This window comes from Fundulus heteroclitus, chromosome 3, assembly GCF_011125445.2.
Source record: "Fundulus heteroclitus isolate FHET01 chromosome 3, MU-UCD_Fhet_4.1, whole genome shotgun sequence".
Taxonomy (NCBI): domain Eukaryota; kingdom Metazoa; phylum Chordata; class Actinopteri; order Cyprinodontiformes; family Fundulidae; genus Fundulus; species Fundulus heteroclitus.
This window is the reverse complement of record NC_046363.1, coordinates 22,583,909-22,598,619: the sequence shown is the minus strand read 5'-3', so window position 1 is coordinate 22,598,619 and position 14,711 is coordinate 22,583,909. Positions and strand designations below refer to the sequence as shown.

Genomic DNA, 14,711 nt, shown 5'->3' with positions numbered 1-14,711 from the left:
GTAAAATGGAGCAACAAAGTAAAAGCTCTAATATGGAAATGTGTTTTTAGTCCAAACATCTCCACAACTACGCACTTGTTCATCAGTGTCCTGCTCTTTTTTACTTTCTTTTCCCATGTTACAGATTAATTGAATGCTTCCTCTGTCAGTCTCTTCTTTTTCAGTCGCTCTCTACGTTTCTCCTACATGGGGAGCAAGATTGTTCTCTGATCTCTGTGTTATTGTTGAGGTTAGTGAGATCAGCCCCTCTAACAGCTGAGTCAACCGTCCCGCGTCTTTCTTCTTCTCCTCGTTTTCTCTGCTGTCTTGCCTTTTGCAGATGACTGGGGTGAAAGGCAGTGGAAAGGATGAGACTGACTTCTTTGCATCTGTGTTTTAAAGTGGGGAGTGAGGTTTTCATTGGGTATTTTTTTTAGGGTTAATGTGCATGAGTTGTGACTGAAAAGGTTTGCTATTTAGAGGACATTTTATTTACAATCAGCTGTTTCTGCTTACAGAGAAGTGAGCATCCCTTACAAAAAAAGACATGAAAGCACAATCAGCCTTTGGTCCTTTTCTTTGTCCGTTTTTCATTTTAACACAGCACATCTTGTTTTGTTTGTATCTTCCGCCCTGAGGATTTTTTCCACAACTACTCTGTTTATTGCAGCTGTGCAGAAGGTACCACACTGATGTAGCTCACATAGTAATGAACCAAAACAGCCTGGTTTATTTTCAAAGACCGGATAATTGATTTGTGCCAAATACAGTTTCTCTTTACCTACAAACAGAATCAGATGTCATTTTGAAAGTTTTTTATTTTTGTTTTTTACTAAGGCATCAGACAGTAGAGGAAGAACGGTCAGGTGGGGTCATTCTAATGAAAGCCAGTATTTTTACAGTTGAAGCTTTATGTTCCAGCGGCGTTCAGCTGAGTAAATCCCCAGCTGTAACCAGAGGTATAACAATAATAGAAGCTCAAAATGGATCTCCTCTGGGTGAAGTCTGTCTCAGCAAGCTTCCTCCATTTACTGCATCTTTATGTCTGTCGGCTGAAATGACTGTAAGCTGTTATGTGTCCAGGGAGTGAAGGGTTTGTGACACATCACTTTTGTCAGATCATGTGGGTAACTCTTGTCATTAGACTCCGTCTCCTGACCAAAGGAAGACAATAGCCCATAAAAATGTTGTTCCAAACTATCCTTTGCTTGCTGAGGTTTCGCATTTACAATTAATTTACAATGTATTTTGCAGCCCTTGACACCCTGTATGTATGTTTAAGACCAAGAAAGCAATACTTCTGCAGTTGCCCTGTTGCGTTGACAGAGATGACTTGTAAAGACTTCTTGTTGAGCAGACAATACTTGGTTAAGTAAGCATTAAAGGAGCCCACAACACTTTTAAGTCACTTCTGTGGCAGTAAAAATAAATGCTACATACATAAATGTGACATACAAGAAACTGTAAATATTGAAAATACCGTGGTTGGCTAAAAGTGCTGAAGTCAGCATCTGCTTTGTAGCTGCCTGTCGTCCCAGAAGGGAATGACTGTTTAACATTTTTGTTAGAAATATCTATCACATCTGATTATAGTCCAGTAGTCCAGTATCTTAAAAGGTTTGAGCTGCTCAAAGCTAAACTTAATTATTGAAACATTTATTTTTAATAAACTTTAAACCACCCTTTGAAATAAAATTTAACAAATGTGGTTCATAAAAACACAAGAAGGGAGCATTTATATTCATTTATTATTATTATTGGAAAAAAGAGGACTAAGATAAATAGGTATAGCTCAGTAAAACCTGGACTGAACTATCCTAAACTGATTTATCCAATGTATTGTATTATATGTCCAGTGTCATGCATTCAGTTGGATGGACTTTAACTGCCTTTAATACCAACTCTTGATTGATAGTTTTAAGTGTATTTTTCGTGGCTAGGATGCTAAAACTCTCATATGGAAATATTGTGAAGTTGGTCAAAAAAAAGAGAGAGAAATGTAAGTTAATTATAATCTATAGTATATTTTTTTTGAAAAAGTTTTTTGTTTTGTTTCAGGGACCTAGTATCACGTAACGTCTCATTAAAAGAATTAAATATATGCCATAGTCTCCTTTTAAGTTTACATATGTTTGTTTTCCTTGTGAGATGAAGCGTGTTATTGTCAGCTGCCATAAACAACCCTATTGACTTTCTGGCCCTTAGGAGCAGGCACTGATTAGGGGACCTTATTCTGGATCTAATCCTAGGATCTGCTGAGATTAATCCTTCCAGCTAGGAGAAGTGCTGTCTGCTCTGACAAACCTCCACATTAGATCTGCAGACACGACTGTCGTTTGTTCTTCATTTGTTTCTTCCTGTTGCACAGTACACCAGCGCCGTTGTCATCTGCCAGCAAGTTCTGCATACCATATGGTCTTCTCAAACACACGTGTGTGCGCACAAGCACATGTTTTGTCTACCGTCTGCAAACCCCCACGTTTGAATGCACATGTGCACACATGAAAGAAGAGTACTGGACACAACACACATATCCATGCAACATACAGTTAAACGCTGCGGTAAAGGATGTAAAGCGTCTGTCACATGTAGAATCGTCGGCGCTCCTTTTGTTATGGGGAAAAAAACACACGCTGCCACACGCATTCGCGCACAATGCAGTGACTCATAAGCTGGCGTCAGAAACTCCCCGTCTCGCTGGTTGCTGCATATTAGTTTGTCGTGTCCCTGTTTTGTGTTTGCGCGAGCCGGCATCCTCTTACGTCTCCGTCACACTATCAGTTGTCGCTCCGAGAGCAACATCTGGTTTTGGACGGAGAAGAAACGGGCGGCTTGTGAGCAGGCAAGCTCAGCGATTGTCGGTTAATCTTCACAACACAGTTGGGGGAATATGCACGAGTCTGAACGAGATAACCCGCAGGCCCACATGCTAATTCTTCAGTGACATAGGCTTACAAGGATCCAGCCGGAGAAAATGGGCACAAACACATGTTTGCATTTAAAGTGGCTGCTTTCAGGTAACACAATCATGCAGCTCTAATCAGGGGGAGACGACCAGGAGTTTTGTGCGAGAGTTGTCAGATGACTTCACTCCACAGGATCTCTGCGACTTGACGTGCCAATGTTTGTGTGTGTTGCTAAATGGTTTGCCTGGTTTCCACTGATGTACCAGGCTCTCCATATGTCTCTTTTTGTCTGTCTCCTTCTAGATAATGGCTTCATACCAGAGTCTCTGTTGGAGGATGTAATGAAAGCCCTTGACCTTGTCTCAGAGCCTGAATAGTAAGTCCTCGCCTCCTCAAGGTTTTATAAGCTTGTGTGTGTGTGTGTGTGTGTGTGTGGGGGTGGGGGGTTAGCTTGTGTGGTTGAACGTCGCACCTGTGGAGCTTCTAAAGTTCTACCTCCCGAGTCAAGTCCAGGCCAGGTCAGTGACCCTGTGCTCATGTTTCACTACCAGGCTGCCGTAAAGTAGAGCAAGAGAGAGCGCCGCTATAAAAGCTTAGAACAAAAAGGGGAAAAGTCAGAAACTGGCTTAGAGGGAGATCATGAACAGCAGGAACAAAGACTGCGAGATGGAAGAAATGCTTGAAGGTGCCGCTTGAAACAGAAGCATGTTTTCCTCACAGTAAGCCCCAATGCTGCAGTCTGTGGCGGCTTTGCCAAGGACCACAGATCAGGTCTGCAGACCCCCAGATGGCTTATAGATCACAACGAAACGTAACGAACAGGGAGGACACTCCCAGTGCAAGACACATTCATTACCACACAAGAAGAGTTGTTGCAGGAATTCCTGCAGTAAAAAAAAAGAGGGAATGGGATTGAACAAGAAATTCTAGATTATTTTTCTTAACGAAGACAGATGGAGAGGAGTGTTTTTAGAATATTCCTGAAATGAGTTTTTCTTATGTTTCACGGCTCTTGTCAGTCTGAAAAGTATTAAACTATGTAGACAGATTTATTCACTGCATAGCCACAGAACATTGTACTTGTGTAGTATAAGGTGTTTAACAATTTTTAAAATTGAGTTCACTTGCTATTTTTATGTACAGCACCCTCGGCTTATTAACAACCCTGGAAAAGACGCTTTGAGAATGCATCTTTTTAACTTACATTGATGCATTTTTTAAAACCCAGCCTTTTTTAAATTGTGTACATTTAGTTAGTCGGGAAACATCTTAACTTCTTTTTGCAAAAATGTAATGATGATTGACATACCTGCTGTTAGTACTATTCACAGTCCCCCTTAGTTTGGATGGCACCCAAGTCTTTATTTTTTAAATCATTTCACAAGGTAATAGAATACGGAGTGAGATCTTCACCTTTTGTTCTTAGCACAATCTCTCTAGATCATAAACAGTTCTTAGTCTGTTTCTTTATGATTTAGGTGCTTCTGGAAGGAGCTTAACCAATGTCCATATGTGTTGAATGATTATCCTGATGGAAAACCTGATAGATGTCTCATCTTTACTTTTATTTTAGACAAAATAGGTGTGTCATGCACTCTAATAAAATTTTTAGGCCCTCTGAAAGAGAAACAGGCCCACAGCATAACAGATCCTCCACCGTACCTCACCAAGGGCATGAGGCGCTTTTTAAGATCTTCTTTTGTTCCACTTCAGACAAACCTAATGTGTTTACTGCAAAAAAAAAAAAAAGCTCTGTTCGTCTCATGTGACCAAAGCCAAAGGCTCCAGTTGAAAACATGGTAATGGTCCGTGTGCGGCCTAGTGGCCAATCGCTGTAAGAAATGGGACCATGTATTATGTTATGGATTTAATGACTGGAAGTTTTTTGTTACTGTGATCGACCTAAACAAAGTAGAAATGAAATGCATACTTTTGTTAAATTCATTATCTAATATTTTCTATGCTATTTTGTGCTACTACAATAAAAGCTTACGTTGTTTTAAGGCTTTTCTTTTTACATCTTTGCCAGTAGAGCCAATAAATGTGACCTGCAGTCTAATACCAACCTGAAATTGTTAGGATGTAAACAATACATTAGTCCTAAAAAAAATCAGCTGACAGCATATAAGATAAGGTCAAACCACATTGTAATTTTTTTATTCATATTACACTGTTGTTAAAGTGCTGTATGTCATTCAATTATATAACTTAGTATAACAGTTAAAGGGCCCCTGTTTTGCTCTGTAGCTGCTTCAGCAGTAGTTTGAGGAATGATCTTTCTTCCCTGTATGCCTGGGTAAAACACTCTTCCCTCGTTTCTCCCTTAAAAGGACAATCTGTTCATTTTTTTTTATCTCAGCGGAATAATAATAACACTGATCCAACACGTTGGAATGTCTGGAAAGAGGTATATTTAGTTGTACCACAGTATTTGTGAAAAACAGGCACACAGACCAAAATCATGCATCTCAAGTCCACACTGAGTGATTAGGTGATTGTAAGTTTGGCACAGTTGTCATACACACAGAGCCTGTTTTGTACTGCAATGATGCCTTCTTCCTGCCTTCTCCTCTTTTTTTTGCTATCTGCTTGTTGTTTCTGTCTCGTTTTTCTCGTTCTGTTTTGTCTGCCGACTTTTTGTCGATTTCATAACTCTTCTCTATGTCTGTGCTTTCTCAGCGTCAGCCTGGTGAAGAGTAAGCTTGATCCCGAGAGCTTGGGCATAATTCTTCTGGGCCCTTTTCTCTTGGAGTTTTTCCCAGATCAGGTATGTGTGTGAGAGCGTGTCTGGAAATCAGCTTTCACTTCAAAAGATACAGCGTCTGACGCATGCCTTCCACACATCACACCATCCATATCATGGCTAAAACATATTGAGAGAGGCCTGCGTTTACAGCACTTTGCCAAAGTACTTTCCTCCTTTAAACTGTTTGACATTTTCTAAAGTTAGAACGACGATTTCAATATGTTTTATTGGGATTTTTTATTTTTTTATTTTTTTTGATAGACCAACAAAAAATTGTTATGTAGAAGCAAAAAGGTGCATGGATAAGTTTTGTAAACTAAAATCTGGAAACTCTGACATATTCATATTAGGTAATACTTTTCAGTGTTTCCCATAAGTTGAGAATTTAGTTGTGGTGGGCAATTTGGAGTAGCATGGTGCCAGTCTAGAAATCAGACATCTGTCATACTGGAAATCTCTCATATCAGATAATACTTATTTACACTTTGTTTTTTTACCTCAGTGTCCAACTTTCTGTTATTCCTATCTTGATTTGTTAATCATACAATTCAACCAATCAAAACGGCACGAAAACCAATATGCTAGCCAACTACTTAGAGGGAACCAAAAGAGTCAGCCAAATGAAAGAAACCTGAGTTTCTTGAAGGCAGAAGGGAACACTGCTTTGTTCTGATCGTTGTGCTCCCTTGCTGCTGTTGTTACCTCTCCTGGTGTGAATGTTCACTTCAGTCAGTGTTTAACCTGACATCAGTGCTTATGTTAATCAAAGCATCTGTTTATACTTATTCTTGACTTTTGAGTTAATTGAATGGACGCAGCATTACACTGTGTTGCCAGATCTGACTGTTTCCAGTCCAAACACAATGTAAAACCTGCCCAACTAAAAAAAAAAAAAAACAGCCCAAATCTCAAAGTCTCAACACAAAGCTCCCCACGAAATGTGCATATATATATAATTTATCTTTCCATAGAGCATTATAAAGTTGATCAGCAGATCTCAGTCCATTTGAGGCATTTACAATTGACATTGACCAATTCATAGTGACATTTGATTAACCAGAGACTAGACCAGATTCCACACATTCCATAATAAATGAATTAATAAGTTAGACGTCATTCTATTAAAATTTAGAAGTTTTTACTTTTCTGCCACATAACGACAACTATTTTGATATCATTTTCCTACTAATTCATTTGAAAACAAAATCATAAAATGTTTTGAAAAGCAGCCTAAATTTTAACAACCCACCCAAAGCTTTTTTTCCAGCCCAACGTGTTTAAAAAAAGCCCAATTGGCAACACGTTTAGATGTTTGGTATTTTTAGTGAAATTTATTTTCGAACAACTATGGTCACAAACCCATTGTTCAACCTGAAGCAAATAACGTTTCATTTTTATGTTGTTGTTTTTAATCTGTTTGCAACTGTAGCACTTTGAGGTTTGATGTCAAACATAAAGTACATTACAAATAACTATTATTATTATTATTATTACTGTTTATTATTGTTGTTGTTGTAAGGATAGTTGGCACCTAGAGCCGATTTTTTTTTTTTTTTTTCCAGCAGGCATCCATCGCACCTGTCAATGCGTTGCAAAGAGGCTGCGATGCCACGTGCGTCCTCGCCTGCTTGGAGCAGTTCAGAGTATCCGCTCTGTATCACATATAAAATAGTTGGATATGGGAAGACTTCTTTCCGCCCAGCAGATTTCTGGGTGAAAAATGAGAGCTTTCCGTGCCTAGGCTCATGTGCACAAGTATGAGGGAGGGAGCTTTTAGTAAGGCGCACTTGTTTGTTTAAGAAAGTGATCAGCTCTTTGCTAGCGCTCGTATTTCCATTTGACGGCGGGTGCGCGCACTGAGCGCTCTGCTGTTCTGTTTTTTTGGTAGATTCAGGGTTTAACTGTTTACTGTAAATTATGCGATTCTGTCCGTGTTTTCCGCATCGCGGAAATTAAGGGCCCCATCAACTAGTTGCTTTATCGATACCTTATAGAATAGTGAGTCATACAATATAGGAACTTTGGCGGGCTGCTCTGGCAGAGTCTATGTATGGGAAACTCCCTTTTGTGAAAGTACACAGCTCATATTCAGTGTGTGTTTGCAACTATACATTTTTTGCAAGCTTGGTCAGATTGAATGGATCAATTTTCAAGTCATGCGACAGATTCTGCTTTGGGTTTAGGCCTGGACTGTGGGTGGTGCAGAGCTTCACCTTCCAGCAGGACAACATTAAACATACAACCAGAGCTATAATCTAATGGTTTAGATGGAAACATATCCATGCGTTAAGATGGCCAGGTCTGAACTCTTTTGCAGCCTTTTTGTTTTAAATTGAGCTTTTAACAAGTTTCATTCCTTTGACCAGCTTTCCTGTTTCTGCTGAAGGAAAGGCTCCCCTCAGCATGATGCTGCCAATAACATGTTTCCTCCTTCAGAATGGTGTATTGAGGGGAAAAAATTACTTTATTTTAAGCATGTGCATCTGGAAAATTGGGTTTATTTAATCCTACCCCATTCTACCCTAGTCATGATGAAAATGACCAGTTGTCCTATTTACGTAGCCTACTGGCACTCTGCTGTGTCATTAAGTATAGATTTAAACGTCAGCCTGCAGCTACATGTTAGTTTTCCACCACAGATGGCATTTTGCATGTTGACCAAAAAGTTACATTTTGGTAAACATTTGTTCTGAGCTTTTTATTCCTCTTATTTGCCATTTTTCCCACATGGCTCGTGTCAAATTCAGCAATATTACCAGATTTGTGGAGCGTGAGACGGACAGCTGTCCTTTCATGAAAAGTCTCCTACCAGAGCTGTGATGTGCTGTAGCTCCTGCAGAGTTTACATTGGCCGCTTTGCTGCGTCTCCGATTAATGTTCTCCTATCAGATTACACATAGGTGGACTGTAGTCACTAATTAGGTGAGTTCTGACGGGAACTGGTTGAACTGGATTTTATCATGTTAAATGGGGCTCAGTACTCGTGCAATAAAAATCTGAGAAGAAAATAAAAATCTGACCATTTAGATCCTTTTTTTTTTTTTTAACTTTGTGGGCCATATATAGTTTCCCTTCCACTAACACAATTACGCACCACTTTAATTATTCATTACTTTGTTTTGTTTGACAATTGAAATCCCAATAAAATGCATTTAAATTTGCTATCTTAATGTGAAAAAGTTCCTGGGGTTTTATTACTCTAGGAGGTTCTGTGAACAAACACGCGTGGCACAAAGGTTTTTGTTGTGAAGCAGAAGAGCAGTGCTGTTTTAACAAATCTGTCTGGGCTTAAAACATTCCTGTGGCGTCTCATATGAAACATGCGTGTGTGTGTTCACAATCATCGGAGATTACTTTTTGAGGAGCTTAGAAAGAAGCAGTAAGATGCTTTTATGAGGCAGAACTGGTAAAGAAGACGGAGAAGAAGAGATGGAGGGGAACTGTGCTAAAGTGATCAGGGCTTTAGGGGCTCACCAGAGGAATGGTCCAGAGCCGCAAAGAAATTACACCACCATTAGCCAACTGGACCCACACACACACACTCAGACACACATGGGATTGTAGCGAGGGTTAGGGTTTCATATATAGGCATACAAACAGGAGAAGCTGGACAACACGCCCTGTTAGCCCTCTCTGCACCTTCAAATCAATTTCACGGGAAGTGTCTTGGCTCGCTGTCATTTTTTTCTGAGCTCTGTTGTACTGCTGGCCTGCTTGCGGTTACCCGAGTTGAGCTTCGCAATGCGCAAGTAAACACACACATTGAGGTTTAACACATGGGATTTACTATAAAGCTTCAGTTGCAGGCGGGAGATGTGACCGTTTGACTTTTTTGGTTTGTGAATGTTGTGCCTCTGCCATGTCTGTGGGAACGATCTGCTCGAAGCCTCTTTTTTGACAATCAAGCATGTTTTTCGCTCTTTGTTTTCAGGATTCAGGAATCCCAGACTCATTTCCCGTCTACCACTACAATGGGCTTAAACAGTCCAACCACAAAGAGAGGGTAAGCCACTCTTTCATATGGGTTTTTCCATCATAAGTAATGGCGGTGGCTCCTTTTAATATTCCCAGTCTCTCTCCCAATTACCTCTCTTCTTTTCCTGTCATCATTCATACACACTTCCACTCGTGCATACACACAGCCGGAGGCGGCCAGCCACTCCAGAATAAACAGTAGCTGTTGCGAGCCTAATGGACTGTCCGTCCATTTGAGGCCCCAGCTAAAGCCTCCCGTTTCTTCAAATCGGTTCAGTAGGAAGGAAGGCTACCGTCTGCAGCCTCGCTTTGAAAAATGGTGAAACACAAACTTATTAAGCTGCCTCGGTCTGATGGATGATTGTCAGTGGATGTAGTTGGTGGCTTTGCATGAACCTGGTATTCAGGAATATCAATTTCCCCATCCATCAACTCTGCCATGTCTCTAGAAGCCCTCCTTTTCCATCCTGCTACTGGGAGAAATGGCACAGCGCGTATGCCCCCCACATAATCACACACACACACACACACACACACGTAGTAGCAAGGCGCCTATAAGCTTGAGATGTTAAATCCATTCCCATGGCTGAAGATGGAAACAGCAGACCCTCTGACAGCCGTCTCCTACATATGGATCTTTGAGAGAACCTGCTGTATACGTTTATGCATCCCTCTTGACCCCTTCAGAGGAAACGTCTGCAGAGAGATGGGTGCATAGCTTTGTTTGTGTAGTTATCTCTCTGCTGTGTGTTCAGCCTGAACAAGAATGATTCCAAACTTTAGGTTAAAACTGTCCGGTCGGGTTTATAGATCAGCATCTAAACCTTTAGATCTAAATTCACAGCTCCAACATGGATTTATTCCTGCTAATTTATCTTTTCTAGAGAAATAAAGTTGGAGAAAATCTGAGATTGTGGCTCCATGCAACAATTGGCATACCATTTGTGTCATTATTGCAGCTTTTGCCTCTACCGGCGGGTTTAAAACATCTTGTGTGGGTTGGCTAACCCTAACTCCGATTAACTCTATCCTGCTAACATAAACTCTATCTTTGGATTTTCAGAAAAGTTTTTTTTTCCTTTCCAGATTTAACTGTTTAATTTTCCTAAAGCAAAATTAGTCTGAAAGTGGCCCTTTAAGACTACATGTTTAATTCTGCCACCTAACCGCTTTAAGGGGTCGGTGCTCCTCTTTCATTAAGAAGCTGGACTGTTTAAATGCGCTTTGCCACAAAGTCAAGCTTGTTCAAATGGCATGTTGGAGTCAGCTAGGGCTGCTCCTTCTCCCCTATCATGTTTCTGGTGTTCAGCAACAGAATCCTAAGGTGATGTGTTGAGAGGAGGGTGTTTGGTTTGGAAACCTCAGGGTCTTATCTTGCTTTTTACAGATAATGTGGTTCAGTTTGCATCTTCAAGCCGTGACGCTCAGAGCAGAGTGAGAGTCCGCCTCTCCAAGTCTGAGGCCACTGGTTCTAAAGGAAAAAAGTGGACCGCTCCTTATGGCTCATCCAGAAAAGGAGTTTAAGTATCTTTGTCTTGTTCACAGTTGATAGTATGGCTGAATAGGAGACAGATTAACATTTTGGGACCTCCACTGGAGTCAGGTGGGAGCTGCTCTGATCTGTTGTAAAGGAAAACCTCAGCTCTCCATTTACGGGTCTGATCCTCACCTGTGGCCATGACACATGGACCCATGACGGGAAGAACAAGATCCTCTGCAGAGCGCTTGGACTTACACTTGGTCCACCCACCTTGGCTCAATGGGTTCTCAGAAGGTTGTGGGTTCGATTCCAACTTCCTCCTGTCACATGCCGATGTACCCTTGGGCAAGGCACTTAAGTTGCTTACGGATCTGCATATCGTTGTATGAATGTGTGTGCGTTAGTGAGTGTCATTGGGTGAATGTGGCTCTAGTGTAAAGTGCTTCGAGTGGTCAGTATGACTACAAAAGTGCTATATAAGTTCATATAAGTTCAGTCCATTTGCTGTTTACTTAGAGCCTTCAATTTATATCAAGATAGCGTGAGTGCCTTCCTTAAGTGTTGCTATACTTTCCTGTGCAGAGTAACTTAATTTTACACATTTCTTGTACATTTCTTCCAGTCCTAAATAATGCTTATGTATCATCACCAGAAAGCATTTCTTACTTATTTGTCAATTACAGTAAATTTCCATATAAAAATTAGCCTTGATAAATTCAAAGTTATCTAGCAGCCACAAAACGTTGAGACTCTCCAGGAGTACGTTTGTGCACAGCCCTGACGCCACTGTGTTTCTTCTAGGTTGAATATGTGGAGGGGACAGCTTTGGTGCTGGGCTTCGAGGACCCGATGGTCCGCACCGACGACACGCCAGTGAAACGCTGCCTGCAGACCAAGTGGCCGTACATCGAGCTGCTGTGGACCACCAACCGCTCGCCGTCACTGAACTAGCACGAAAACATTTGGTGGATCTTTGCATGTGGTCGGACCACTACAGCCTCCCCCCCCACCCCAGCCCCACCGCCACACGGCCCTCCTCAGCTTCCCCTGTGCACACTGACCACAGCGGGTCAGCAAACTGCAGGGACCGACGCACATGCAGCAGAGACTTATAACCAAGGAAACCCAGTGCACATAGGAGAGAAGCATGTTCATGGACGAAGCCGTCAAGCCTGAGATCCATTTCTTTCATCCACATTCACACAGTCCACACAAATGCAAACTCAACTGTGCGGTCGCCATCGATTGTATTTGAGACTTAGGATGTTTGCAATGCGATCATTTAAAATAAGAAAAGTGTCTTCTTTTTTTTTTTTTTTTTTTTTATACAGCCCTGTGCTGTGCTGATAGCTTCTGCTACAGTTTAGCAGCAGACATGTAAACACTGTTCAGAACGCGGAGTTTGTTTCAACCAGCGTGTTGATAAATCTCACAGCGAACCACATGTAGAGCCAGTCGACTGTGAAACCCTAAGCTTAACCCAGAGCTACAGGACTGTTCAAGGGCAAACCTACCAAAGCTTCCACTAACCAGAACACAGCGAGACTCACGCAGCCACCGACAGCCACTTCCACCGCTCAGTTTACAGCATTAAAGGGACCAACCCAGAGGGAGGCATCCTGACTGCAGGTTTTCAGCGTTTCAACCAGGTTGAAGTTGGTTTAAGTGCTCTGTGGGAGCTTTATGCATTACACTAGGATGCTGGCTAAGTGCTTGTATTTATTATCACACTCAAGGGTTCTGGAATAAACACTGATTGTTTTTTTTTTTTTGTTTTTTCTTTTGTTCAAACGGCGTGTGAATTTTTTTTTTTGTCAAAGCTTTTAAGTCGTACCTTCCTCCTACAAACAGGGTTCCCACTCGGTGTGGAAGTAGAAAAGCATCAAGCCTGGTTTTAAGTGTTGTCCAAATCTGGATAAATATGGAAAAATAAATGATAAAATATTTGTTGTATTTCTCAACTTCATCCCTATACTAATAATCTAAAAGTTTAACCCATCTGTCCTGCCATAAACCTACTTTATCTATCAGTCATTTGGTTGTCAATCCCCAATTCGCCATATTTTCCTCCATCTCTTCGGTCATCTGTCCGTCCTTCAGTATATGACCATTTCATGTGCCTCTCCTGGTTGGCTGTTCATTTGTCCATCAGTCTGCTGCACAAACAGTTTGTCCATCTGTGTTGAAGTATAATCCTTCCTTCCCTTGGTCCAACATCCATCCGTTTGTCCATCATCAGTCCATTCAAGCGTCCATGGTTTCTGCCATCCATCTGCCCTTCCACCTGTTTATACATCCTATTCTTTCTCCATTATAAGTCCATCCAACTATATCCATCTTCTGTTTTTCCACCTGTTTTCCTGTCCATCTGTTGGTCCTTCCACCTTTCTTTTGTCATTCGTCCATCTGTTCCATCTTTTTGCCCGTTTATCCACCATGTGTCCATTGGTCCATATGTGTGATCATAAATTTGTCCTTCAGTCCGTTTCTCAATCATTCTTCATTTGTTTACCCCAACAGATCTATTTGTACATCAGCCTTCTGTCTATCGTTCATCCAACCATCTTTCTATTTGTCCATATTCCATCTCGTTTTTGTCATCAGTCCATTCAATCATCCATCTATCCACCCATTTGTCCTTTTATTAATCCATATGTCCAAAGATACTCCCAGATTAGAAAACGACAACCGCCATTAACTCATGCATTTGTTACCATAAGAAGTTGCTTAAAAATGGACTGAGAGCTCTAGAGTATAACATTTGGACATGAAAAACACGTAGGAACTCTATAAATTTGTCTTGACCTAACACGAGATAACCTCTGGTTTCAAATGTCTTAAGGTCTTCTTTTTTCCCAGCTTTGACAGTAAATCACAGCACAAACCGATGATGTGTGTCCCAGAGAGAATCTAAATCAGTGTCTTAATAAATCCCCTAGACACTAATGGTGACTTAAGTGGTTCTCTGTAAACAGAAAGTAATCCCCCTCGGACGGAAGATGGTGTTTGTCCAGCGCCGAAACCTCCATAAAAAAGACAAATCAAACTCCTTCGCTATTACTTCAAACACCTCAGTGGCTGCGACATAAAACACTGGAACATTTTGCATGTCAGCAGTTCTAGGTTGCGAGTCCGAATTAGTTGTGGCTTTTTAAAAGAATAGCACTTTTATTAATTTGCAGAGAACACTTCTCCCACGCATGTGTTTCGATTCAGAGAGAACGAAGCGCTAAGGCGCATCTTTAACCGGCTCATTGTGAGTTTATAAGGGAGCGAAAGAAATAAACCACTACTGTTCATGAGCTGTAATCAGTCCAGAATGACCTGCAGTAAATCTCTGATCGGAGCTCACTGGCAGACTGACAGGATGTAACCTGAACAGCGTGCCGATGCCGTAATGCCGGACTTGAAGACAGATGTTAATGCTGCCCGTGTGCAAAATGCACCTCTGCGTTTAGACGCCTGATGAATGGTGTTGCGTCATGGCCGCCTTTAGAGAGAAAATGTTGCACTGTTTTCACATTTGATCATCCTCCTCATCTGCCTTTCCCTTCTCTAATGGGCACAGATGAAAAAAAAACACACATCTGCTGCTGATCCCGCAGCTCGTGTTCTGCGGTTCTTT

General features: G+C 41.3%; 1 protein-coding gene across 1 annotated transcript in view; it reads left to right on the top strand.

The window, feature by feature from the left end:
• mindy3 (MINDY lysine 48 deubiquitinase 3) overlaps window positions 1–13,032 on the top strand; it is a 37,714-nt gene extending 24,682 nt beyond the window's left edge. Inside the window, exons 13-16 of the mRNA XM_012862642.3 lie at window positions 3,189–3,261; window positions 5,565–5,652; window positions 9,563–9,634; window positions 11,888–13,032. Of these exons, the coding sequence (XP_012718096.2) occupies window positions 3,189–3,261; window positions 5,565–5,652; window positions 9,563–9,634; window positions 11,888–12,037 (383 nt within the window). The 3' untranslated portion in view covers window positions 12,038–13,032. The remainder of the gene's footprint in view (window positions 1–3,188; window positions 3,262–5,564; window positions 5,653–9,562; window positions 9,635–11,887) is intronic.
• The last annotated feature ends 1,679 nt before the right edge of the window (window positions 13,033–14,711 follow it).